The sequence below is a fragment of the Mesoplodon mirus genome (genome assembly GCF_964341445.2).
Source record: "Mesoplodon mirus genome assembly, chromosome: 2".
Taxonomy (NCBI): domain Eukaryota; kingdom Metazoa; phylum Chordata; class Mammalia; order Artiodactyla; family Ziphiidae; genus Mesoplodon; species Mesoplodon mirus.
The window spans coordinates 144,096,676-144,121,360 of NC_138977.1; the positions used below are offsets into that span (position 1 = coordinate 144,096,676).

The following is a 24,685-nucleotide window of genomic DNA, read 5'->3' on the forward strand; positions in this document are numbered from 1 at the left end:
CCCAGCCCAACCCAGGGGTTGAGCTCACTTTACTTGACCCGCCTGATCAAGGGCACACCAGCAGCCTTCTTAAAACCGCAAAGGGAAATGTTCTTTATTTTTTAATTAATTTGTTTTCCTTTTTTTTCCTTTGTAGTAGACATCTTATGAAAACAAATCCCTAAAATCATACATGAATGCATGGGTAGTCAGTTATGCAGCTTAGGTTAGAATCCCCGGCACCAGCCACCTTCCCTTCTGCCTACCACGTTTCTAGGCCCCTTCCCAGTGAATAGCCTCTGGGCTTTCCCAAGTATATTAACAACTGTAGACGTTGTTGTACAAATTATTTGTTCATTATTACCACATCTACTACTATATTCAAAGGCAGGTGACCCTAGTAACTGGAGGATATTTTGTAGACTGAGTAAAACTCAGTTTTTATCCTCAGCATAATGCCGTTGACATACTTTTAAGTCACTGTAATGGGCTGGAATAGGGAAGATTAGAAATGGGAAGGTGCGAGCTGGAGGTGGTTGGGTGGCAGAGCTGGGAAGATGGGGGGTAGAAGGTGGGAAGGATGACCAATGGAATGGAGGAGAGAGTGTGAGAAGAGACTCCAGAGTGTTAGGTTGGATGGGGTGCTTTCAAATGCTGTAAGTACAGAGCACCTCCTTCGTCACCCTAGTAAATCGTCAGGAACTTCCCCATTCCACACTGATGTTTCTGTGTAAGAGGATGTTCTTTTTGGGTGGAGCTTGGAGAAAAACACAAGATCTCAGCTACCCATCTGGGAGAAAAGTATATTTAAATGTAAATGGTTTTATGACACAGATGCCATTCAGGAACTTACTTCTTTGCCTTGACATTATGACCTGGAGAGTATTTCAGGTAGGTTCATATAAAGCTACTCATTTTTTATGACGATTACTATTTTGATACTTCAGTGAACATCCTTTTACATAAAACTTTGTAACTCTGCCAAGAGTATTTATGCAAATAGATCTTAGGTATGGAATTTATGGGTCAGATATTAAGTTTACTTTAAATTTTGATTGCTCCTGTCCAACTGCCTTCTGAAAAAGCTCTTATTTTCACTTAGTAGTGATGAAAGTGCTCCTTTACCTGTGCCATCACAAACATCTATGTTATCAGCCTTTTTTTTTTTTTCAGTCTGAGAAGTGAAAAGTGATATTTCATTGCATTTTAGCAATGGTGGGTGAAATTCTATTCTTATTATGGTTTTTTTTTTCCATTTTTCTTCTGAGAAATGCTTGTAGGTACTCTTTGTCCTTTTTCTACTGGCCTATTTGGCTGTTTTCTTATTGATTTCTAGGAGCTCTATAGATATTATGAATATCAATACTTTGCTGTTTTTGTTTCTAATATTTGTCCCCATCTATCAACTTGCATCTTTTGAATAAAGAAGTTTTACATTTTTATGTTTTCAAGTATGACATGGATTATGAGTTTTATGGCTTCTGAGTATTTATAGCTTCTGAGTTTTAAGTCTTATTTAGGATACTTTCTTATTTCAAGATTATGCAAATACTCGTCAATGCTTTTAAAACTTATATTTCTTTTTTAATTGGTATTTTTATCCATCAATAATTTATTTTTAGTTATGGATTGAAATATTGATTCATACCACTGCTGTCACATTGTTGAATGCCTCTCACATAAATCTATTTTTGGACTCCATTCTGTTCCATTTAATCTGTATTCCCTTGCAATATCAGACTATTTTAATAGTTGCGATTTATAATGTTTTTTAATATCTGTTGGACAAGGGCTCCTTTGTAGTTTTCCTTTTTCAAAATTCTTTTACATGGTGTTTTGGGAAGATTAATGTTAATAAGCAGATGTCTTATCACTGCTTCCTTTTTATCTTCCTGGAAATCAGTGTCATATATTAAAAAACAGCTCCTCTTCACAAAAATTCTTCGAATATATCCTTGCTCTTCTGAATGGTTTGGTTCAGAAATGTTCAGGATAGAAAAAGCAGGAAATAAAAACAGTTCATTTTCCTCTATTATCATTAAATTAATTCTCCATTATCAGTATATTTCTTATTTTTTTCATGTATTAAAACATGGTATTTAGTATAACATGGAGATCCTTCCCTTGTCCCTTTCATTTCTATTCTACTTGAAATTCTACCAAGTTTGTTTGACTCATTTCTCAGCCCAAAGGATCTATTAGAAGAAGACTAAGTGAAAGAGGATTGGGAAAAAAAAAAAAAAAACTCAGATTAGCCGTAGCCAGAAGACTTGGTGATGGTTTGTTACACCCAGAGAAGACAAAAAACTTTAAAAATAAACTGTGACTCATAGAGCATGGCAAATGGGGGAGATTTAGCATGAGGGCAGGAAGTGTACTTATGTGAACCCTCAATAGACAGGATAATGAATTTTAAATGATGTTGACAGTCTTAGTGAATAGGTAGTATAAATTTGGAAGCTAAGTTAAAATAAATGGAAAATTATTACGTTTTTTAAAAAGAGACACTCTTCTCTCTTCTGTAACAATTTGTATAAAACTAGAAAATGCCACAAACCGGAACCAATGAAAACTAGAACTGTACAAATGAGAACTGTATGTTATAATTAAAATATGCTGACATGCAGTATTTTCAGTAAAAAAATAAGCTTTGAACCTAATGTCCCATATTGGGTGTTTTATATTTAAAATTAGAAACTAGAATCAGTTTAGAATCAGACTCTGATCTTTTTACTTTGTTTGCATCTGTATTATGTTGAAAATAGATTTGTTTAGTTTTTATAAGGGTTTCAATTGAGAAAATGTCCTCTGGCCATGTTGACACTTAGATAATTGGGTGGTGGTTTAAATACACACACACACACACACACACACACACACACAGAGACATTTTACTTTCTATCTATTCCAAATATGTAGAATCCTATTCTCATCCTATTTCCTATTGTCTGTTAATTTCTAGGGATTTATACTATAAGAAAACTATTTCCTGTTGAAGGACTGGTGTTAATTTTTAGAGTAATTTTTGGATAGGACTGGAATTGATCCATTGTTGTTTGCTTGTCTGTTTGTAGTTTAGGAATCTGCACTCGTTTCTCTTTGGATGGCACATAAAGTTCAATGCAAGATTACCAATTTATTTAGCCCTCTTGCCTAGCAAACAAGTTATCCACTAAAGGAGCTAGTATAGCTGCCATGATGTGTTACCTATGACTTATAAAAATTAGGAGGCCTACTTTTATGCAGAAAATTCTGCTTCACATTATTATGATGCATCTGAAAACTTTATCTTCAGTAGTGAAGCTACAAGTGTCTGTTATCTGGACAGTTTGTGAAGGGACATGGTTGCTGTTTCCAGATATTCAAAGAGCTTCATTTGGAAGTGAGAATAAACTTGTTCTGTATGGCTCTAGACTAGCTGTAGTAAAGAGTGGCCACGCAGGGGCAGAACTTTTAAATTAATGGTCAAATCAGCTAGCCTGAAGAGTCATGTGTTGAAAACACTGTTTGCTACAGGCATCCTTGGTTACAAATATGAGATACTGTCTCTCAGCAGTATAGTAGAGGGGAAAGCCCCCTGAGTTGCCTTCCAAGGAAGACTTCATCTGAAAGCCTATGATTATTTCTTCTCTTAGCAAATTCCCTTTGCCTTGATCAGGGTATTACAGTTGGCCCTTTGTGTCTGCGGGTTCCACGTCCACAGACTCAACCAACTGCGAATGAAGAGTATTTGGAAGAAAAATTCCAGAAAGTTCCAAACAGCAGAACATGAATTTGCTGTGCACTGGCAACCATTTACATTGTATTAGGTATTATAAGTAATCTAGAGATGATTTAAAATATACGAGAGGATGTGCATAGGTTATACGCAAATACTATGCCATTTTTTTGTTTTGGGAGTATAATTGCTTTACAATGGCATATTAGTTTCTGTTGTATAATGAAGTAAATCAGCTATATGTATATCTATATCCCCTCCCTCTTGGACTTCCCTCCCACCCCCTCCTATCCCACTCATCTAGGTCGTTAACAGAGCACCGAACTGAGCCTCATGTGCTTTATAGTGTGTTCCCACTAGCTGAGCATCCTCGGATTTTGGTATCCTCTGAGGTCCTGAAACCAGTCTCCCACAGATATGGAGGAGGAGTGTCCTTAGGGCTGCGGGGACTTCAATAGTTGGCACCTTGAGGTTATGGTTTTGTACTAATGAGTTGTGGCTTTCAAGCAATGGAAAGGTTGGACTGGCTACTCAAGGCTGTACTCCATCTTCACTTCTCTGTGTAGCATGAGCTACCTTTTTCTGTTCTGAGCTTAAAGAAACTGATTTCTTTGGTATTTCTCCAGTTTCTATTCATTTTTGTGAGGAGGAGTCCTTTTAAGGAAGCCAGTTGTAAGTCTGACAGTAAAAATTTAATCCACAGACCTTGTAAACAGCCGGATGACACACATTTTATAAAGCCTTAGGTTTATTATGTGACCCTGTGGGACAGTAATATACTTTTATACAGACTTCAATAATGAGATTTTTTTTAAAGAATAGTTCTAACACATGTATCTCTGGAATATTTTTTCCAGTTTTATTTTATCTCGACTTATTTCCCCTGAATTTGTCATAGTTTTCTTGTTTTGCACATGACTGAAAGAAGAAATGTCATTTCAAGTAATATTGCTAACTGTGGAGCTGTATATATTACTGATAGTCAAAGTTATTTTTAATTGTGAATGGGCCTGATGAAAATGCTAATCTGCTCTCATGAAATTAGTATTTGGTTTGGTTGGCTAGAAATGTGATAATTTGTTAACTATTGTAGAAAAATTATGTTGTAAACTTTCTGAAGCATTCTTGAGACATTTTACTAGGTGTTACAGGTAGTTCAACACATTTTCTTGTGTATTTTCTACATCTGCAACAATAATCAGACATGGTGCATAAAATGATATATTTCATAGTGCTAGTTCGTGGACTAGTTCATTTGTTACATCAGCAGATATTGGTGTCTCAGTGCTTGACATTTAAAAGGAGGGTGTTCTGGAGCTCAAGGATAATGTGGTGAATAGGTCAGTGGAAAGTTTGGAACCCTGTAGAGATGAAAAATTGAAGGATAAGACACCCTTTAAGAGGGTTAATTTTATTTGCTATTTGTAAAATATATCTTGGAGACAGAAGTCCTCTATCCACAACTTGAAGGTATTTCACTACCACCTTACTTAAATGAGATTGAATGCTGAGACTTTCACAAGTCATGCCATCACAACTCCGTGGTGTTGGGTGTTGGAATCTTTTTGACAAAGTATTTATTCACCTGGCTATGTACTAACAGCTTACTGCTTGAAACGTGCTACTGACTTCAGGTCAGTATCTAGAAGTTGTGGCTTTGGTTTGGTTAACATAGGTCTAAGGCATTATGCTGTCCCAAGTTCTTTAATCATCAAGCACCTAAATCATATCCACAAGTTGTTTTGTCCTAGATTTGGAAAAAGAGAAAGAATGGGTTAGGGTGGAATATATTTTTGGAAGATTAAAGCAACCCTGTGTTCCAATTTGGATGCTCTAAAAATGAAAGAGTTTCTCTTTTTATAATATTATCTACTAATTGTAGAAAATTAAAACATCAAAGAAAGTTCTAGAGAACAAAGCAAAAACTCTGTCAAATACCACTGTCCACTTTACTGCGAAAACCCTCCTCAGTGTTTTGTAGAACATCTTCCTAGACCCTGTTCTATGTGAGTATGAATGTGCCATAAATGGTATTCTACTATATAATGCTTTGCATTCGGCTTTTGACACTCAAAATATGTTATGGAGACTTTTCCATATCAAAGAAAAATATATTTAATAGTCACTAGAATTTAGTTAACTAGGTTTATAACTGTCAATGGGAATTTAAAAAAAATACTTTAAAAAAAAATTGTACAAGGGAATTCCCTGGCAGTCCAGTGGTTAGGACTCCATGCTCTCACTGCCAAGGGCATGGTTCAGTCCCTGGTCGGGGAACTAAGATTCCACATGCCGTGCAGCGCTGCCAAAAAAAAAAAAAGTGCAAAAATTTGTCCGATACATTTCTATAAAAGGAACTGGTTAGTTAAGAGGTCTATGCACAGTTATCATTTTGGTAAATAGAGCCACACTGCCCCTCAGAAAATTTACATTCCCAATTACCAGATGTGAGATTGCATGTTCTTACCCTTCAGACAACACAGAATGATATCTTTTGCTTCACTTCTGCCAGTCTGATAGACCATAGATAGTATTTTGTTTTTAATTTTTCATTCTTTAATTGCATTTCATTCATGGCTTGAAGTATTAATACTGTACGTAATCTGACATCCCCAAGTTTTATAGCCAGTAATCCAGACTTGAAATATTCAACTGCCTGTTGACATATCTTTTTTTTTTTTTTTTTTGACGGTACACGGGCCTCTCACTGTTGTGGCCTCTCCCGTTGCAGAGCACAGGCTCCGGACGTGCAGGCCTAGCAGCCATGGCTCATGGGCCCAGCCGCTCCGCTGCATGTGGGATCCTCCCAGACCGGGGCACGAACCCACGTCCCCTGCATCGGCAGGCGGACTCCCAACCACTGCGCCACCAGGGAAGCCCGACATCTCTTTTTTTTTTTTTTTTTTTTTTTGCGGTACGTGGGCCTCTCACTGTTGTGGCCTCTCCCGTTGCGGAGCACAGGCTCCGGACGCACAGGTTCAGTGGCCATGGCTCACAGACCTAAGCTGCTCCGCGGCACGTGGGATCTTCCCGGACCGGGGCACGAACCCGTATCCCCTGCATTGGCAGGCGGACTCTCAACCACTGCGCCACCAGGGAAGCCCCCGACATCTCTTAATAGTCATCTGAACTTGTCCAAAATCGAATCCCTTATCTTTTACCCAAACTTGTTTCTTGCTTGCTCTTTCATATATTAGTTAATGGCTAATCCATCCTACCATTACTCAGGTCACAATTTTGGAGGCATGCTTGCTTCCTTCTTTCTGTGTCTTATGCTTCATATCCAGGTCTCTCTGCAAAACCTGTTCACTTTCATAATAGATCCAGAAGCCTCTGACTTTTCTTCACATTAGTGGCTCCCACCCTGGTATAGGTCTTAATCATCTCTTGTTTGGTTTATTGCTATTACTTCTCTAGTTTCTCTGCTTTCCCTTGTCTCCCTATATCCTGTTCTCAACACAGCCACCTTAGTGTCCTGTTAAATGCCGAGTGAATCATGCCTCTTATCTGCTTAAAACCCATTAGGGAGATTTTATATTTCTCTCAGTAAAAGACAAAATTCCTGCAATGGCCAACCAAGCCCTACATGATTTGCTTCTCCGATTTCTCCACCTCCTCCCATTTCTGTGCCACTTCCACTTAGTTCCTATCACGCTGGCCTCCGTGGAGTTTCCTGCCTAGATCACCCAGAGGGAAACCTGCCCCTGTTCCCCCAGTGCAATCAGATCTTCTCTCAACTGTCACCTTCTCAGCCAGAATTTCCTTGACCACCTGTTTAAAATTGCTACCCCATTCTCTGAAACATTTGCTGTCCTCTTTCCCTGCTTTATTTTTCTCTGTAGCATGTATCTGATATTTTATCATTTGTTGATTGTTCCTCTCTCTCTGCTAGAGTAAGAGCTCCACAATAGCAGAGACATTTGCCTTTTTTTCCCCACAACTATATCCCCAGAATATAAAATAGGACTGGCATGTAGCAGCATGAAGTGCATATCATAGACTTGGTGCAAAATAAATAATCAGTGAAATTTTAAGAGTGCTGTTTGGAGGAGAGTCCTTTTGCCCTTTTGGGGGAATTTTTATATTATTAATTTGCTATAACTCTTTATATTAGTAATTTTAAACTTTTGGTTTATGTTGCAAATATTTTCTGTGTCACCGAATATTTTTGCCTTGCAGTTTTAAATTTAATTCTCTCATCTGAGTACCCGGTTTTCTGCCATGCCTAGAAAGCCTTTTCCTACTCAAAAATTATTTAAATATTTACTCATATTTTCTTGTATATTTAGTGTCTTATTCTTCACATTAAAAAAATATAGCTGAATTGAAATGGGATTTATCTCTTGTAATGGGTGGGGAATAGACACAACTTAATTTTTCCTGAATATCTATACAGTTGCCTCACAACCATTTACTAAACAATCCACTGTTCTTATACCAATTTGAAATGCCACATTTTCCTACTAAATGTTCATACATCTCTGGTAATGAAAGAAACCTACTCTTTGTTCTATTTTATTGATATGTTTATTCCCACCTATCATTTTAATATCTCTAACTAAATAGCACATTTGAATATCTGTAGTTTATCCTGAGTTTTAAATATTTGTTCCTACCATCCTTTTTCTATATTTTTCACAGTTGAAAACAGTCATGATAATCCCTTTCTCACTAACATTATGTTAATAGGTAATATATTTATATCTTTAATATTATAGTGTCCATTAGACAAAGAAAATGTATAAATCTGTATGCTGTGAATAAAGTGACTTTTCTTTAAATAATTCCCTTTATTTTTATACCACAGTTATCATAACATAACCCATCAATTACATGATTTGCTTTATTTTAATAAGAGAACATAGTTCAGTTTTTTACATATTAGCATTTATGGGCATTGTTATCTCACCATCCGTGGTAGAATAGAATTTTATTTACTGATTTGTGCCAAATGGGTTAATACTGATGTGTAATGGAAAACAGGTGAAGTGAGTAAGCTGTTTTTACTGTTGTTTTTTGTTTTTGATTTTTAGATCTAGCAGGTGGATTTCTGTTGTTTGTTGTTTACACATATATTTTTGTCTGTCATGGATTAATAGTGCTTCCTATATCTATGCTGCAAGTTACTGAAACTTTTTGAGCCTTAGTTTTGTCATCTATAAAATGGAGACACTAATGGTATTTTATTTATCAAATTGCTATTAGAATTAAGTGAAATAATTCATGTGAAGTGTTTAGTGTAGCATTTGATCCAAAATAACTATTTAATTAATGAGACCTGGTGTTAATTATAACATGAGTAAATGTTCTAGTTTAATTTAGGGGAAAAGCAGCACCTAGGACTGAAAATTATTTGAAGTTAGTCAGTGAAGTTGAGGGAAAAGGGTGGAAACAGCCTCCCTTTTACAGTTTCCTTTGTCTGTGTTGAAAATGTTGTACCAGCATAAAGTCTGTCCATTGATAAAGGAGGTTTAGTCTTTAGAGAAATTACGTATCATTTCACTCTGCAAAGTAGATTCTGAGAAATCTCAATGTGTATTGAGATTAGCATTTGAGATTATAGGAGCAGTTTCCTTTACTGTTTATCAAGTTTATAATTAATTAATGTGAGAAGTTAAAAATACAGTCATTTTTTCCCCATGAACTCAGCCTATTTGTGTTCCCAATTTTATGGGGGAAGAATGTCACCAGAAGGAACAGGATATTGTCCACCTTCCTGTCTTTCCTAGTCCCCATCATGAATCCAGGCTCCAATTATTGTAATGACTAGTTGATTCTAGAGAGTCCTGACTCACTGTTTCTTTCATCTGCAGACCCACTCTGAAGAGAGGCCTTTCCAATGTGAGGAGTGTAAAGCTTTGTTCCGGACCCCATTTTCTTTGCAGAGACACCTGCTCATACATAACAGTAAGTCACAATCCAGGCAGTTGAGGACCAAATGAATTATATCATATTTTGTTCTTATAACCTTTGAGAATGTAGGCATCACAGAAGCGGACCTATAAGTAGTTATGTAATCTGCTTTTAAACTTAAAAAGGACTGATAACTGCCTTTCACCTTTTCGTCCTTTATCCTTGATTTATTTTCCCACAGTAAGATTAATCATTTTATGAGACATTTTATTTTATATCAATTTTTCCCACTATTAAAAGCTGTGTATAAAAACATGTTGAGTAAAGTGTCTTTGAAATTTGTTCTGAAACAGACATTTTTGTTCCCTTTTAAATATAATGATTAAGGAAACATGCCTGACTCTTTAAAACATGCAGATATCTGGCATGATTTTATTAGCTCACAGGCTTTTAAAATTGGAAAGGATCAGAGTAGACATCTAATTTAACCTCTTCATTGGAGGGGAATTGAGAAGATTGAGACTCAGAGAAGCATAGTGACATACTCAGGGTTGCACAGCACTGGGGGTAGCATCCAAGCCTGTTAGTCCAGTGTTTTCCATGCCTACTCCACTGCCTCTGATTTCTTACTTCTTTTGGCAAGGGAATTTTTGGTGGGGGTAGGGGGGAGTTAAGTTATTCACATACATACCGTGAAGTCTGTCTAGCAGTTACACTGAGAGCTGATTTTAGAATACCACAGTTTTTAGCCATGTCACTTTATTCAGAGAAGAAATTGTAATTGCTAAACACAGCTTTAAAGTGGGTTCTGTGTTCAGATGTTGAAGTAACCAGAGATTTACTACTTTACTGTATCTAAAGTTAAATAAAAATGGTATAACATAAGTAATACATTTCTTTTAATTAGAATTGTTTAATCAGTAGAATATCCTCTAACGTGTAGTTTCTAATGCTTATTAAATTTTTAATATTTCTGAGGAAAGCAAAACAATCTTGACATTTGATTGTATGGATAAGATAGTATCTTGGAAGAAATTTTCTCTGGTCAAGTCAAAGTATCTAAAATGCAAAATAATAAAGACACTAAAGTTTTTATATTTATTGAGTGGTAATGATTGTGATGAAATGCATCTTTTCCTATAGGAAAGACAGTGCTGAGATCTCATGTCATTCTGTATTCACCTTACAGCTCTGGAGAAGTTGTTAGCACCACTTTCCATTTTCCTTATAAAGAAGAGCTATGCATTTAAGAAATAAAATATATCATGTAACAGCAGGAATTTCCATCCCATTTCACTGTCATTTGATTAAGAAAATGGCTACAATAGAGAGGACAAAAGGCTAGATCTTGTCTTATACAATAGGAAAGTTAAAACCCATTTAACTTCAAAACATGAGGATTGTTTTAGAAATTTACATCCGCACTGTGGCTCCAAATATGAAAAATAAGTTGTCCTAATTATTTTGGAAATTATTGTTATTTCCTAATACACTGAAAACCAAAAGGCAGGTTACTAGCTAGCTTCTTGGTTTTAAGATAGGGAAAAATCCTGATAAATTTAAGGTAAAGAAATCTGATAAAATCTCGTATCAGAATTTTAAAGTTCTGATAAACTTAAAACAAAAAAATCTGGAATTAGAATATGAAAGAAGAAAGGTATGGACTTCCTTGGTATAGCTTGAATAAGATTTTTGTACAGGAACCAATACTTTGATTCACTTAATAATTTAATGGAAATACTTTTTTTTTTTTTTTTTTTTTTTTCGGTATGCGGGCCTCTCACTGTTGTGGCCTCCCCCGTTGCGGAGCACAGGCTCCGGATGCGCAGGCCCAGCGGCCATGGCTCACGGGCCCAGCCGCTCCGCGGCATATGGGATCCTCCCAGACCGGGGCACGAACCCGTATCCCCTGCATCGGCAGGCGGACTCTCAACCACTGCGCCACCAGGGAGGCCCAATGGAAATACTTTGATAGGAGCAATCGTGGAGTATTTTTTTCCAGTGCCTGAATAGATTTGGTATTATTAACATTTACAATTTTATGTCACTTGTCCTTTTACTCTCACTGGTTATACGCTTTATACAAATATCAATAAAATCTTAAATACATCTAGAAAGATATATGAAGACAAACTAGGTGACAACAGTAACACCCTGCAACAAAAAAGCACAAAGGCAACATATAAACACAGCTCTCAGAATCTATACAGTTCATGCATGGTTTGGTGTGACTTGGTTTCAAGTATCCAATTTCAGCAACTCAACAACTTCCTTAGAGACTTTAAGAGAATTTAAAGAGCCATACTTCTGTTTGAAAAGACAAAGGGAGGGTAATTTGCCTTTTCCTTTTTATTTTCGTTCTTCTTGTCATTCCTTCCTTAAATTTGGTGTGACGAAATAATAGGATCTTCACATTTCTAAATTTATGTTAGTTAAGTGGAGGGAAGGTAGAAGAGCTTGGTTGAAATTGAGGTAGTCTCTTATTTAGATGTAGAAAGTTACCTGCATATTTTGTCTCATAGTGAATATAATTTTTGAATCTGTGCTATTATAATTGTTCTCTAAAAAGGGAAAATATATGCAAATACTAGTCTGTCTTTATACAGGCTACATATGTTTTATATCTTTCTGGGAGATTCACTATCTTCTAATTGTGTACATTGATCACTTAAAATATATTTAAAATGGACTTTAGACATAGCATGGTATGAAAGTTTAAAAAGTCCCATAAACTCCCTAAACATAGCTTCTGGAGTTGCTTTCCTGCAAGCCGAGGCTATTTGATGGGAAGGTGAAAACCCTCCCAGGTACCCTCTCCAGGACGCATTTGGAAGATGCTGTGTCCCACCACAAGTTCCCTGCCCAGGAAAGAAAAGGGGCCTGAGGGCACTGCCAGGGGCCAGGTGGTGGAGGCCCCCCGCTGGACTCTAGGGTAGAGCCCCAGACCCCAGCCCTAGAGCTGGGGGGCCCTTTGAGGGGCTCTAGGGTAGAAAAGGCCAGTTGCCACTCTGGGTCCCCCTGCCCCAATCCAACTGCCTCTTTGAGAGGCAGCCCCCAAACAGTCTGAGAGCCTGGAAGTTGAAGCCCTTCCCTAGCCATTTCACAGCAGACCAAGGACTGCATTAGGGGGCCTCCAGGCCAAGTTCCTGAGATAGTGGATTTGTAGCCCTCTCCTGTCCTGGGGTGAAGGATCTGCTCTGACGTCCGCCTTCAGGGGCTTCCTTCCAGTTTACTGCCTGTGAGCCAGTTCTGCCTCTGCCCCTGAAGGCCAGAGGGAGAATGGTGGGGTGAGGGGAGTTCAGAAGGGGCCCCAAAGGCAACTCACTCTGCAGAATAGAGACCTTTTGTCAAACTCAAGCCCCTGCCTTAGAAATACATACTTTTAAAGAAAATTCATAGGACCTTTAGAAAATTAGTGAATTCAATCCCCACATTTTCCAGTTAAAGGCACTGAGAATCTACGAAGGTTAAAGGACTCTCCCTCCCCCCACCTGATTCACACAGGGAATTAGCAAATATGGAACTGAACAGTTGTTGGAAAAATGACCTTTTATGGTTATGATAAATTGTTAGAGCTGTAAAGCTGAGTTTTTGGAGAAAACAGCAGTAAATCTGGTACATATGAGGGGGAGTTAACAGCACCCTGCTGTTGTGTCTGTGTTTCTCTTATTTGGCTTTTTCATTTCTAAGGTGAGAGGACTTTCAAGTGTCATCACTGTGATGCTACCTTTAAAAGGAAGGACACCTTAAATGTTCATGTCCAGGTGGTTCATGAAAGACACAAGAAGTATAGATGTGAGCTGTGTAATAAGGCATTTGTTACACCTTCAGTGCTTAGAAGTCATAAGAAAGTAAGTAGAAGCCTTCCATGAGTTTGAATGGGTTACGTATTTTAACCATACAGGCGTGTATGTTAATTATCATGTGATAATCAATTTTATATGAATTTATCAACATATTTACTCAAAATGACAAATAAGAAACCCATGAGTGATAGCAGCTCTTTAGCAAATGTCTGTTTTCTTCATTTTATCAGAAGAGAATATATTTGTCATATGAAAGCAAACCTAGATTCAGGTGTGGATGCTACACAGTCCTAAACTATGCTGATAGATGGGTCTTACAATGTACTCGATGAACGGGAGCTTTTCAACTTTATACATTTTTGGATTAACGTAGGTTCCTTTTTTAAAAGATATTGAGTAGAGCTTTAATAGTTTTATTTTTCAAAGCTAGTTCAGCTATCTATTGACAAGTTATTAGACTGACTTCTTCTAGGATTAGAGTGGTCCTTCTTTATCTTGCATCCCTAGGACCTAGGGAAATTCCTGGTACAGAACAGGGACTTGATAAGTATTTGCTCAACTCGAATAAAATGATGTTCATACTGATGGTGATTTGGAGATTATTTGTGTTATGCTAATTACCTCCAGCAAATCAACAGGTTATTTTTACTTGTTGATTAAATACATTTTAAGTATATTTTTTAAATAGCAAAATTCATATTATAACTAATGCAGTTGAAAGTTTTAATGTTGACTTCAGAAATGACTGTGAAGTGTGGTAGTTCTCTGCTGCTCGGCATGTCCTGCCTAGTGAATGTGAAGTGGCTTCTGTGTCATTATGACTTTTATTTTGGAACCTGTCCTTAATACAGCTGTTTCAAAAGAACTGGACTGAGTAACTTTCTTTTCTTGTATCTTTAATGCTGATTAATAATGATACTGTTTTCTCTTTTCAAAGCTCTGAATAGAATAATCTTTCAACTTTCTTTGATTGGATTACTTTTTCATGAATTTAATAGACTTTGGTTATGTTTTAATCAATGAGGGAAAGTATAGTGAATTTTCAAGAAAGATATAGTTGTTTGTCTGCAATAACAGATTATCATAGAATATATTTTGCAGTGCATTGTTCATTTTTGTCTCATACATTTATCCAATATTGTTCTCATAGTGATGTTTCCATGCTTTCTAACCATATTTAAGATTTTTTAGTGTTATACTTTCAATATCTTATAATACTAGCCAATCAAATTCTGTACCTAATAATAATATATATTTTTGAATTAAGCCAAAAAGAACACTTTAATTATTTTAATTAATATTGCCATAATATCCTTTAGTTTGAAACTTACATTACTGAAGTACTATAAGTAACTGAGTATAAGTAGGTGAACAATGAAATACTTATGTAGCAGCAAAAGAAATCCTGTGGATTTTATAAAGATACTACAAAGAACTTGGTAGTTTCCTGTTTGGAATAATCCCATGTTGTAATAATAGATGTATACAATTCCTAAACAACCTTATATTAATCAGGAAAGAATTGCCATATTTTGTCCCTTCTGTCAGGGAGTGAGAAGAACACAGGTCTGTTATATGTTAAAATGTTATACCATTTCCTTTAAATTGAACCATAATGTGGACCATGGGAGTAACAGCTCTTACTGAGGTGTAAAGAATGTATAACTGTTTTGTATAAGAACTTGTAATGAAAATGGAAAGTTAAGTGCTGCCAATTGAAGAATCAAGGAGATGTTTGTTGTAGACAGTATCACTGGCTAGTGTGGCTGTTGATTAGACTGTATTCCTCAAACTTGAATGTAATATAAATCTTTTTCAAGGGAAAAAAATCTAAAGGACACTGAAGTTGACTAAGATATTTCATTTATAACTCTTTTAAAAATTACAAATATGATAGTGTATATCCAAATATAGATTATAATTCAAATATGAAAATTTATAAATTAAATATCAACCAATAAGGTTATAAACCAATTATATTAAAGTTAACAATTGATTTAATATGGAAGATGAGAATGTTTTGCTAAGTTAGTGGTTCCTCGAGGTTGTCAGGTTCTGACATAATTACCTCACCCTTTTTTCTCTATCCCAGCTAGCCTGTCTTTCCTTTCTGGGAACACATCATTTTTAAAAAACCTTTCCTGTTCTTTCTACATTAGCTCATGGCAATTCAAATAATAATACTTGCCAGTAATTTGCGTAAAAACAAAGGCAAACACAGGCCCTGGAAGTTCTGTTTTGTGACGGTGGTGGTAACCCAGATGATCCACTATATGCTTTTATTCATATTTAGGTTATCATTGAAGTTAACAATTCTAAAAAGGGTCTGAGAGAATGTGCAGGTATCTGAAGTAATTGCCTCCTTCTCCTAAGTTTGAAAACCAATAGGACTTGAAAAGTAGCTCTGCCGCCTCATTTATTGGAATGACCTATTTTGATGTTGGTAGAAACACTGGTCGCCTGATGAGATTGTGAGACAAGTTTAAAACACCTCATCTGCCTCCTTTTTTGGGAGAGGTCACTCTTTTTTTCTTTGAACTCTCTTAACATTGTATTGAAACTGGCTTTGGTGATACTCATTCCCCTTTTCTTGTGTGGTGGTTTTATGCCCAGGTTAAAGGTATTGAAGGCAGCAGTGATCTTTCAAATTGACTGTTCAGTTAACACCTGCTGAATTTAAAGATCAAATCAGATTTATATTCCTTTTTGCTTTGCAGTAAAATCAGTCCAGTCTGACAAACATAATGCAAGTAACAGATTACTTTATTGAGATTAATTCTGTCCTCAAGCGCTAAATACACACAAAGAATGTGAAAAATGCTTCGAAGAAAGTGTTTCTTGGCAGCAGTCAAGGGCAGCTGTAGCCCCATTTTGATTATGTGGTTTTGTTAACATATACTGGTTTTGTATAACTTAATCATTTTTAGATAGGGGCTCCATAAAGGCTTAAAATGTAAACTGCAGAGTTATTTTCAAATTAACACTAACGCATGACTCTTAGAGGTTTTTTTGAACCAGTGGGAATAACCATGATAAATTGTTTAAAATCTCATTGTGATATTAAATCATTTTAAAGGAACATAATCCTGGGAAAAAAAGGATTTACTGTTGTCAGAGGCACTTAATCATTTTAACCTCATTCTTTATATTTGTTCTCAACCTTTTTTATTCCTTTCCATTTAGACACATACAGGAGAAAAGGAGAAAATCTGCCCATATTGTGGCCAGAAATTTGCCAGCAGTGGTACACTGAGAGTTCATATCCGTAGCCACACAGGTATGTAGATAAAAACAACATAGAGAAATCAAGTTCTTCCAAGAGAAGGAGTTTATAATTTTACAAAATGACTCCAAGATTAAGAATTAATCTTGACTGTTTTCTCTCTTATAAAGTTTTATAGCATCTAGTTTCTTACTCTAGAAAAATTTTGAATAAGTACACTTTCCCAAACTAAGTTAAATGTCTAAAGTGGAAACTGATTAATGTTTGGTTGTGAAATAACTGTGATTTACTTTATATACTATTCTAATAGATGGAATAGGGTGTAGCAGTTTTATAGAAGGCTAAGGGCCTCCTCTTAAAAATCCCTCCTGTAACTCGCATCAACTGTGGCCCTTTAAAACGTAAAAAGTCCTTGGAATGTGGCTTGAATGCTGTAAGATTTTATTGGATGCAAGGGTGATGTGACCATAGTATCTGTTATGCCATGAATTGCTTCCTAAAGGGTTTTCTTCATTTCTTACAACTTCCTGTGTAATTTCTCCCATGAGAAAGGGCTGTGCCCTAGTGAAGGGTGAATGAACAGCTAAATATTCTTCAAAGAACTTTGTTTGGGTTTTATCTGTCATGTAGAGAAGTTCTTGAAAAGACTTGAAAGAATACTCTTAATTTTGATAGCCAGATTATTGTATGTGAATCTTAAGTGGTTCTCAGTAGCTGGACTGTGTTTGGTAAGCTGTGTAACTGGATTAAATTGCTGAAGCTTTTTATTCAAGAGCCGTAGTATTTGACTTTCTTTATCATTGTGTCCCTAGCTCCTAGCTCAGTGTTTAGCACAATAACTGTGTTGTGAATGAAGAAATGTTAGTTTAAGCAGGTCAAAGAATAATACTGTGATTATTATACAAAGGTGGAGAAAAAAGGACAGCCATGCAGCATAATTTCTTATTTTGGAAATTTTCTGGCTAAAGCTGAAAAGCGTAGTTCAACTTAGTAGTTGTCATCTTAGAATAGCCTCTTAAATACTTTCAAATGAAACATATAACCAAGAACAGATCAAGCATTGTACATGATGGCTGTGGAATAATGGGCATCCTAAAGAAGGAAAGGAGATCTTCTTGACTAGAAGTATCTAGAGAAAGTGAGGCTTTCAGGACAAAGTCCAATGTGTGTAGCAGAAACAGAACACAACAAAAAGAAAAGTAGAGAGAAGCAAAAAGAAAAGGGCAGCAGAGAATCATGCTGAGGACAGGTGGACTTAAAATAGCACCAGAGACTGTTAGCACCATGTCCTGATTGTACAGAAGAGGCAAGTAAATGATGAAGAGAGAGGAGAGAGAGCTCTGAAGTCCCAGGCCAGCCCCGAAACCTAACAATGTAGTCTTTGACGTCAGTGAGCACCACTCTCTTCTGTGTTTTGGGGGCCATGCGGAATTGTGGCAGACATGGTTAAGGGCGAGAGTGAAATCAACAGCCTTCCATTCTGGATCCGTAGTTCTTAGAAGACATCTTTGTGCCACCCTGAAAATGTAACTTACAATTTGCTCCACAGATTTTATGTCTGTATGTGTGTGCTTGTGCGTATAATTTGTATATGGAAGGAGGGCAACTAGGAGATGGGGAAAGTGTATTATTTCTGTGTATCATAGTAATAAGTTTAGAGTAATGCCCTGAGACATTATCATGTAATTGAATTATGGTTGATATAGTGTGTTTTTAAAAGGCAGTGATTATTGTTCAGAATTCATTAAAACATGTATTTCAGCATAGAAAAGATGAATCCAATCATAGAACACTTGATTATTCAAAATAATTCCATCCTTGAGAATTCCATGTGCCTACATTTTATTTTACTTGTAGAGGATGGGCAGTGGAGAAGAATAAACTTAAACTAGTAATTTCTTCTAAAATTTTAATTATTATCTGCTACAAAGTTGCAATAATAATAAGATTTTTTTGAGCTCCAAGAATTCTCTGTGATAAAAATTTTGATAAATATATGTAGTTTTTTTTGTTGTCATGTTATGTTCTATAGTATCTGTAATCTATAGAATATTTTTTAAAATTCAAATCTTCTTCATATGATCTGGTTATTTAAATGTTGTACAGGTTCTGGTTTATTGGTTTCTGATCAAGAAAACTGGCCAGCTAAATTCAGACAACAGTGCTAAGGCACAGTCAGCCAACATATACATCTAAATAAGTAAAGTAAAAATATAAAGGTGGCTTTTGTGTTTATGTATGTCCACACAAATAGTTGTATAATTATTTATTTACAATTATTATTTACTTATAACTGGATTTTTCTGTTTAAAATCAGACTCATTTCATTTTCACATTTTACAATTCTTCTTTGAGTTATTATGATGTGAAGCCTATGTTTTTGGTGACAGTTGCCTGGCAGCATGGCTGGGGCTGTATTTGAAGTGGTTGTGTCAAGCAACAGAGGTGACTGCAGAGACCTGGCAGGTTGCCGGTATCTGGGCTTCCATAACAGTCCTGGCGTGGATTTCTTTTCCTGCATGGACTAATGCTGCTTTTGCTTCTCTTTTATTCGCTTTGTCCTGTCCTCCAAATCATGTGCATCCATCTTCCCTTCCAAGCTGGAACCTGGCTCAGTGACCAAATGGGTTTATGTAGTTATTTTTCTTCTATAATGATAAAGCTCGCATTTCGAGTTCTATAAATTCACTTTTTCTCTCTTTATTATTTTTTCTTATGAAATCACGTGATTTAATTCAGCCTTTTCCCACACTAGGTTTAACGATTTATGTTCGTGCTATAGGGTAACACACGTACGGGGTCACAGCCAATTCTGTAGGAAACATTTAGTTATATACTGTTAGGGAGCACGCAGTGAAGTGGCGAGGACTCTGAGTGCAGATGGGGTGGGAAGGGTCAGGACAGACAGCTGATGCAGCCTCTGAGGAACAGGGCCCTCTGGATCATTGGTGCTCACGTTTTGGCCTCAACACTCCATATCATCTCAAAAATAATTGAGGACCCTGGGAAGCTTTCGTCTATGTGGGTTGTGTCTGTAGGTATTTCCTATATTAGAAATTAAAGCTGAGAACATTTAACAATATTTATTAATTTGTTAAAAATAACAATAAGAAACCCATTACATGTTAACATAAACAACATATTTTATAGAAAGTAGCTACATTTTTCTAATCAGAAATAATATTGTGAGACAGGAGACATTGTTTTACATTTCTGAAACTCTTTAATGTCTGGTTCAAGAGGAGACAGGTTCTCATGTCTGTTTCTTCATTCATCCTGCTGCAACATGTTCTTTTGATTGCAGAATTTGAAGAAAATCTGGCCTCACATAGGTATGCAGTTAGAAGAGGAGAGTTCTTAACTAGCCTTTGTAAATAATTCTGGATATTATTTGTTACTACAGTAAAACTCAAAAAGTGGTAGTTTTTTTCTTCTTTTAAGTCTTGTGTTGTGGAACTTAAAATCATCTCCGTGAACTTCTCTTATTCTGTCGCATTAAAATCCATTGGTGTGTCTTGCACTTTGAATGATCTTTTACCCATGCATGATTCTGTAACATGATGCACAGATCATTTGGAAAATATTGGCTCACTGAGTTACGTGGATCCTCCACATGTGTTAATGTCATCACTGATCTCATTAGGCAAGTCTTAAGTATTTGGAAGCCTTCAAGCACATGGTAGCATGTACAGATTTTCCAACATTCTAAATTTTGCTTTGACTGCTCTAATTCTTATGTTTGGTAAGAAACACTTCCCTCCCTCCCTCCCTTCCTTCGTTCCTTCTTTCTTTTGAAATGACAGTCTTCTTTTATTTTCAAAAAACAAATGTTTACCAAATACCAAATCTGAATAACCATATTTTGTATGTCAGTCATTTTGTTTCAAGTAAAAATGGTGTTCCATGAAAAAAAGCTGTTAAATGAGCTCATGACTCAATCACACAAGTGCTTTTCCTTGAGACAACTTTAATATATCAATATGCATTACAAGTACTTATTTCCCATTTTATAACTAAGAATATGAAAATATCATACTCAAGAGTTAGGGTTTAATAAAATTAATAATTTTTACTCCATCAAGGACATTCTGTTCATGAAACCAGCATGTATTTCTGTTATGAGTGTGTGGCTGTGAAGATGCAGTGATGACTAGTACCATCAGATGCCACTGTCTTGATCTGCACCAAGGCCCAGCAGTTTTACCCACTGTTACTTGTGTACCATTAGTGCAAAATCAACACAGTGAAAAAGGAAAATAGCATAATAATATTATTGTGAAAGTAGTTTTGACCATGAAGACCTCATGAAAGAATCTTGGGGATCCCCAGGAGTGCACAGACCATATTTTGGGAAATAATGCTCTAGAAGGACCACCTAGCCAATGATAAATGCCTAGGAAAATAGGAGTGTGTGTGTGTGTGTGTGTGAGAGAGAGAGAGAGAGAGTGTGTGTGTGTGCGCGTGTGTGTGTGTTGGGGTCAGGTGAGGTAGAAGTTGCAGAGAAGAATGTGTTGCCTGTGCAGGTAAGGATCCAACTGACAGAGGCCATCCTGTTTAAATGACACCATTTCTCTCATTTGATTGCTCAGACTGATTTGGTTCCAACTGTTACTCTGTCTTTTGTGATAAATTCTTAAGCTGCTGCTGCTGCTTCTACTGCTACTGCTACTGAAACGTTAATTGTCATTGCCTTTGCTGGAATCTGGATTTTAAAAAGTCAGGTGATGAGTAGGAGGTGTGCCAACGGTGCACTTTTATAGGTACCGTTTGCTGTTGGGTTGGTATGTTATGTTTATGATTGTAAACAGAAAACCATTTAAAGCTTTCCAACTTTGGGCATATTTATAGGTATACTGCGGACCTTACCTCTCAAATTTGCCTGCCGATAGAACCTTTCTAAAAGGTTATCCTACCAGTAAGCTATTTCCTGCTATTTGAAATCCTTTAGTTGGGGTTTGGAGGAGTCTGAGTTATAGTGAGATTGCACAGCTTTACCCACCTAGAGAGTTGTCCTGCTCAGTAGGAGTGAGTCCCAATGTGTTGCCTCCTCTACCTTCCTCTGCCATGGGAGTCTACTTCAGGTAATGGAAAGGGCAGCACTTCAGAAACAACCAATTTGAATTCAAATCCTGACCTCTGCCGCTTACTAGCCTTGCAGTTTTGAGCAAACTACTTAACCTCCCTGAATCCACTTTACCTCATAAGTCCTTTGTGGAGAATAAATTGAATCGTGTCTGTAAAATACTTAGTGCTGCTGGTTCATAGTATTAATAGATGGTCAGTTAATTGTCATAAGTATAATCTCTGAAAGTCTTCTGTAATATTCCCACTGAAGACTACTTTTCAAAAATTAAATGAATCATTGAATTGTATTCATTAACATTGGGTGGCAAGGTTTTATTGAATGATGTAGTTTCTTATCCTCCTTTTCTTTGGTTTTTCTTTCTTACAGGACATCATACTGAGAATTTTATGTTCAATATCTTTCCTTTTCTTTCTTTCAACTTTATCAAGATCTTAAATTGTTGAATATGCTGGAACTTTAATAACTTAGTTTATAAACATAATCTGGATTAACTATTGATAAGGAACTAAGTTAACATCATGATGTCTGGCATAATCATGGAATTTTCTTAACATATTACCTTTGGAAAAATGCACTTTAGAGGGGTATGTTCCTGATTAACTAAGCCTTTCTTTTTAATAAGTATTTAATAAAGGGGAACTCAGTTGGAAAAATTATTTTTGGTAGTATTTTAAAATCTGAACTATTGTATGCCTCACTACTTTCTTTATTGAAATTAAACCATAATGACCTCCAGAATAATCTTTCACAAATTAATTGACCATATGACATCAAAACTTGTCCTTGGCTTTTAAAATTATTACTGCCTTCTTTATTAAACATAAACCCTAAGTATGCTTGATTACTAAGTCCAAAAATGCAGTAAGGTTTGTTTAAAAAATATTGTCCTGTTCCTTGAAGAACTGTTTATAAATAGCAAAAAATTGGAGATTGAGCCCGCATGTCCAACATTCAGGAGATTGGTTATATAAATTATGGTATATCTATAAATTGGGATATTATATAGACAATAAAAATGATTGTATAAATATATATTAACATGTAAAGAAATGAGAATGATAAGTTACAAAATAAAATAGTATATTTTTGTAAGGATAAAACATTGTTATATTAAGGTCTTAAAGGTTAAATAGTAAATTAGTAACTGGTTATTTCTGTGTATTGTGAATATGGATAGTTTGAATTTTCTTCATGATTTTCTGTGTTTTCTAATTTTTCTATAATAATTTTCTTGTACAATAAAAATATTTAAAGTATATTAATCTTATATTATGATTATGCAGGTAACTGTTACTATCAGAACATTCCTGCTAAATTACTTAGGTGTGACATGTCTTTGCATCTTACTGTCAAATGGGCCAGCAAGAAGAAGTACGTAGAAAAATATATGTTGAAGAGAGACAAATGAGAATAAGAAAGCAAATATGGTAATATTAAGCCCAAGTGAGGGTATATAGTGTTCATTGCACTATTTTTCTAATTTTTCTTCATGTTTGAAAATTTTCATAATCAAAAGTGGGAGTGTATTATTTCAGTGAGAACAATGGAATGGACACAGATGCCAGCCAAGTGCAGCTGAGATCTGTCTCCTGAACATCCAGCTTCATAGCTCATGTCTTGTGTACATCTCCCTCAGAGCCTAGTTCTTTCAGCAGGGAAGACTACATTCTTTAAACAAAACAGACTTTTGTTGTTTTGGTTTTTGCTTACAGTTATACTGCTCAGAGAGAACTCAGATTCTTCTGAAGAAGCAGAGTACCGTTACTTCATGCTTAGCCATCTTGAAAAAGGAATTCCATGAAATTTGCAATTCTCATGGATTATTCAGAAGTTTTTTTTGAAATGCTTTGGAAAGCATATGTATTATTTTATAAAAGAAGGTGTAAAGAATTGATGAGGCTCACCCAGTCAAGCTATTATCCTACTTAAAACTTTTCATTGGTTTCCCCTTACCTTGTGCAAATGAACATCCCTTGCACTTGACATCCCAGGCTCCTTTACTGGGCTTCTTTCACTCCCCTCCAGTCTCCAATTAAATGTTACTTTCTCCCTGATGTGTTACCTGCCCATCGCTTCACTCCCCTCTTATTAGGTTGGCATGCTCTATGGTGTACTTCTCTCCACACAGCACCCTTCAGATGCTGGCACTTCTTCAGTAGTTTGTAGGTTCTTGATTGCTTAGAGCTGTGCCCATATCTGATTTCTTACTTGTTTCCTATTCAGAGCACTACCTGGCATAGAGAAAGACCTGAGTGAATGTTTCTTGAATAAGTAAAAGTATCTGCAAGTAGATTGCAGTACCTGTAGGATAGTGGGAAGGACACTGGCTTCATAGTGAGAAGTCCCAGATCTGAATCCAAATTTAATTGACCATAGAACCATTTTTTCATATAATACCCACAAAAGTGTGTGGAATTCACTTTGAGAAATGTTAGCATCAAAGAGTAAAATTGCTGAACTCCTCAATCTATCAGCTGGGCCTACTCACAATGTAGTAAGCTTTTGCTTTTCTTTCCATTCTTCACCTCTTTGTTTCATCATGCAATTGGTGGGAAACAGATTGTATAACAAATAATAGTCAGCAACATGGTTCAAGACCTAGCTCACCAATGCATCTAAAATTACCACACTTCAGTAAAGGAACAAAGAACAATATTTAGCCAACCAGCACTCAAATTTACTGTGACTCCTTTCAGCTTGGAATTGCCTAGTTTTTTAAATTGTCATTAGAAAAAACAGAGAGGAATACTAGCCCTGACAAATTGCCCATCCATTTTGTTTGATGAATCAATTCTATAGCAACTAGAATGATTACAAACAATTGTGTGGTATATTATAGTCTCTTGCACTATGTAGCCTCTCATCTACTAGAGATTTTGAGGGTTCCCATTGTTTGGTATATATGAATGTCTCTTCTCAGTTATGATATTATACTTACTTTATCTGTTCCCTCACTAGATTCTAAGCTGAAGGGCAGGGCAGATCTGGCTCAGGTTTTTAATCAAGTTAATTGAAGGAGG

The 24,685-nt window shown here is 36.2% G+C and overlaps 1 protein-coding gene across 3 annotated transcripts in view; it reads left to right on the forward strand.

Annotated features, from left to right (window-relative positions):
* The window catches only part of PRDM5 (PR/SET domain 5), a 221,318-nt gene that overhangs the window by 126,699 nt on the left and 69,934 nt on the right, over positions 1–24,685 (forward strand). For all 3 annotated transcript variants that reach the window (XM_082609872.1, XM_082609873.1, XM_082609874.1), the window contains 3 exons: positions 9,511–9,604; positions 13,241–13,401; positions 16,540–16,633. In XM_082609872.1, the coding sequence (XP_082465998.1) occupies positions 9,511–9,604; positions 13,241–13,401; positions 16,540–16,633 (349 nt within the window). The remainder of the gene's footprint in view (positions 1–9,510; positions 9,605–13,240; positions 13,402–16,539; positions 16,634–24,685) is intronic.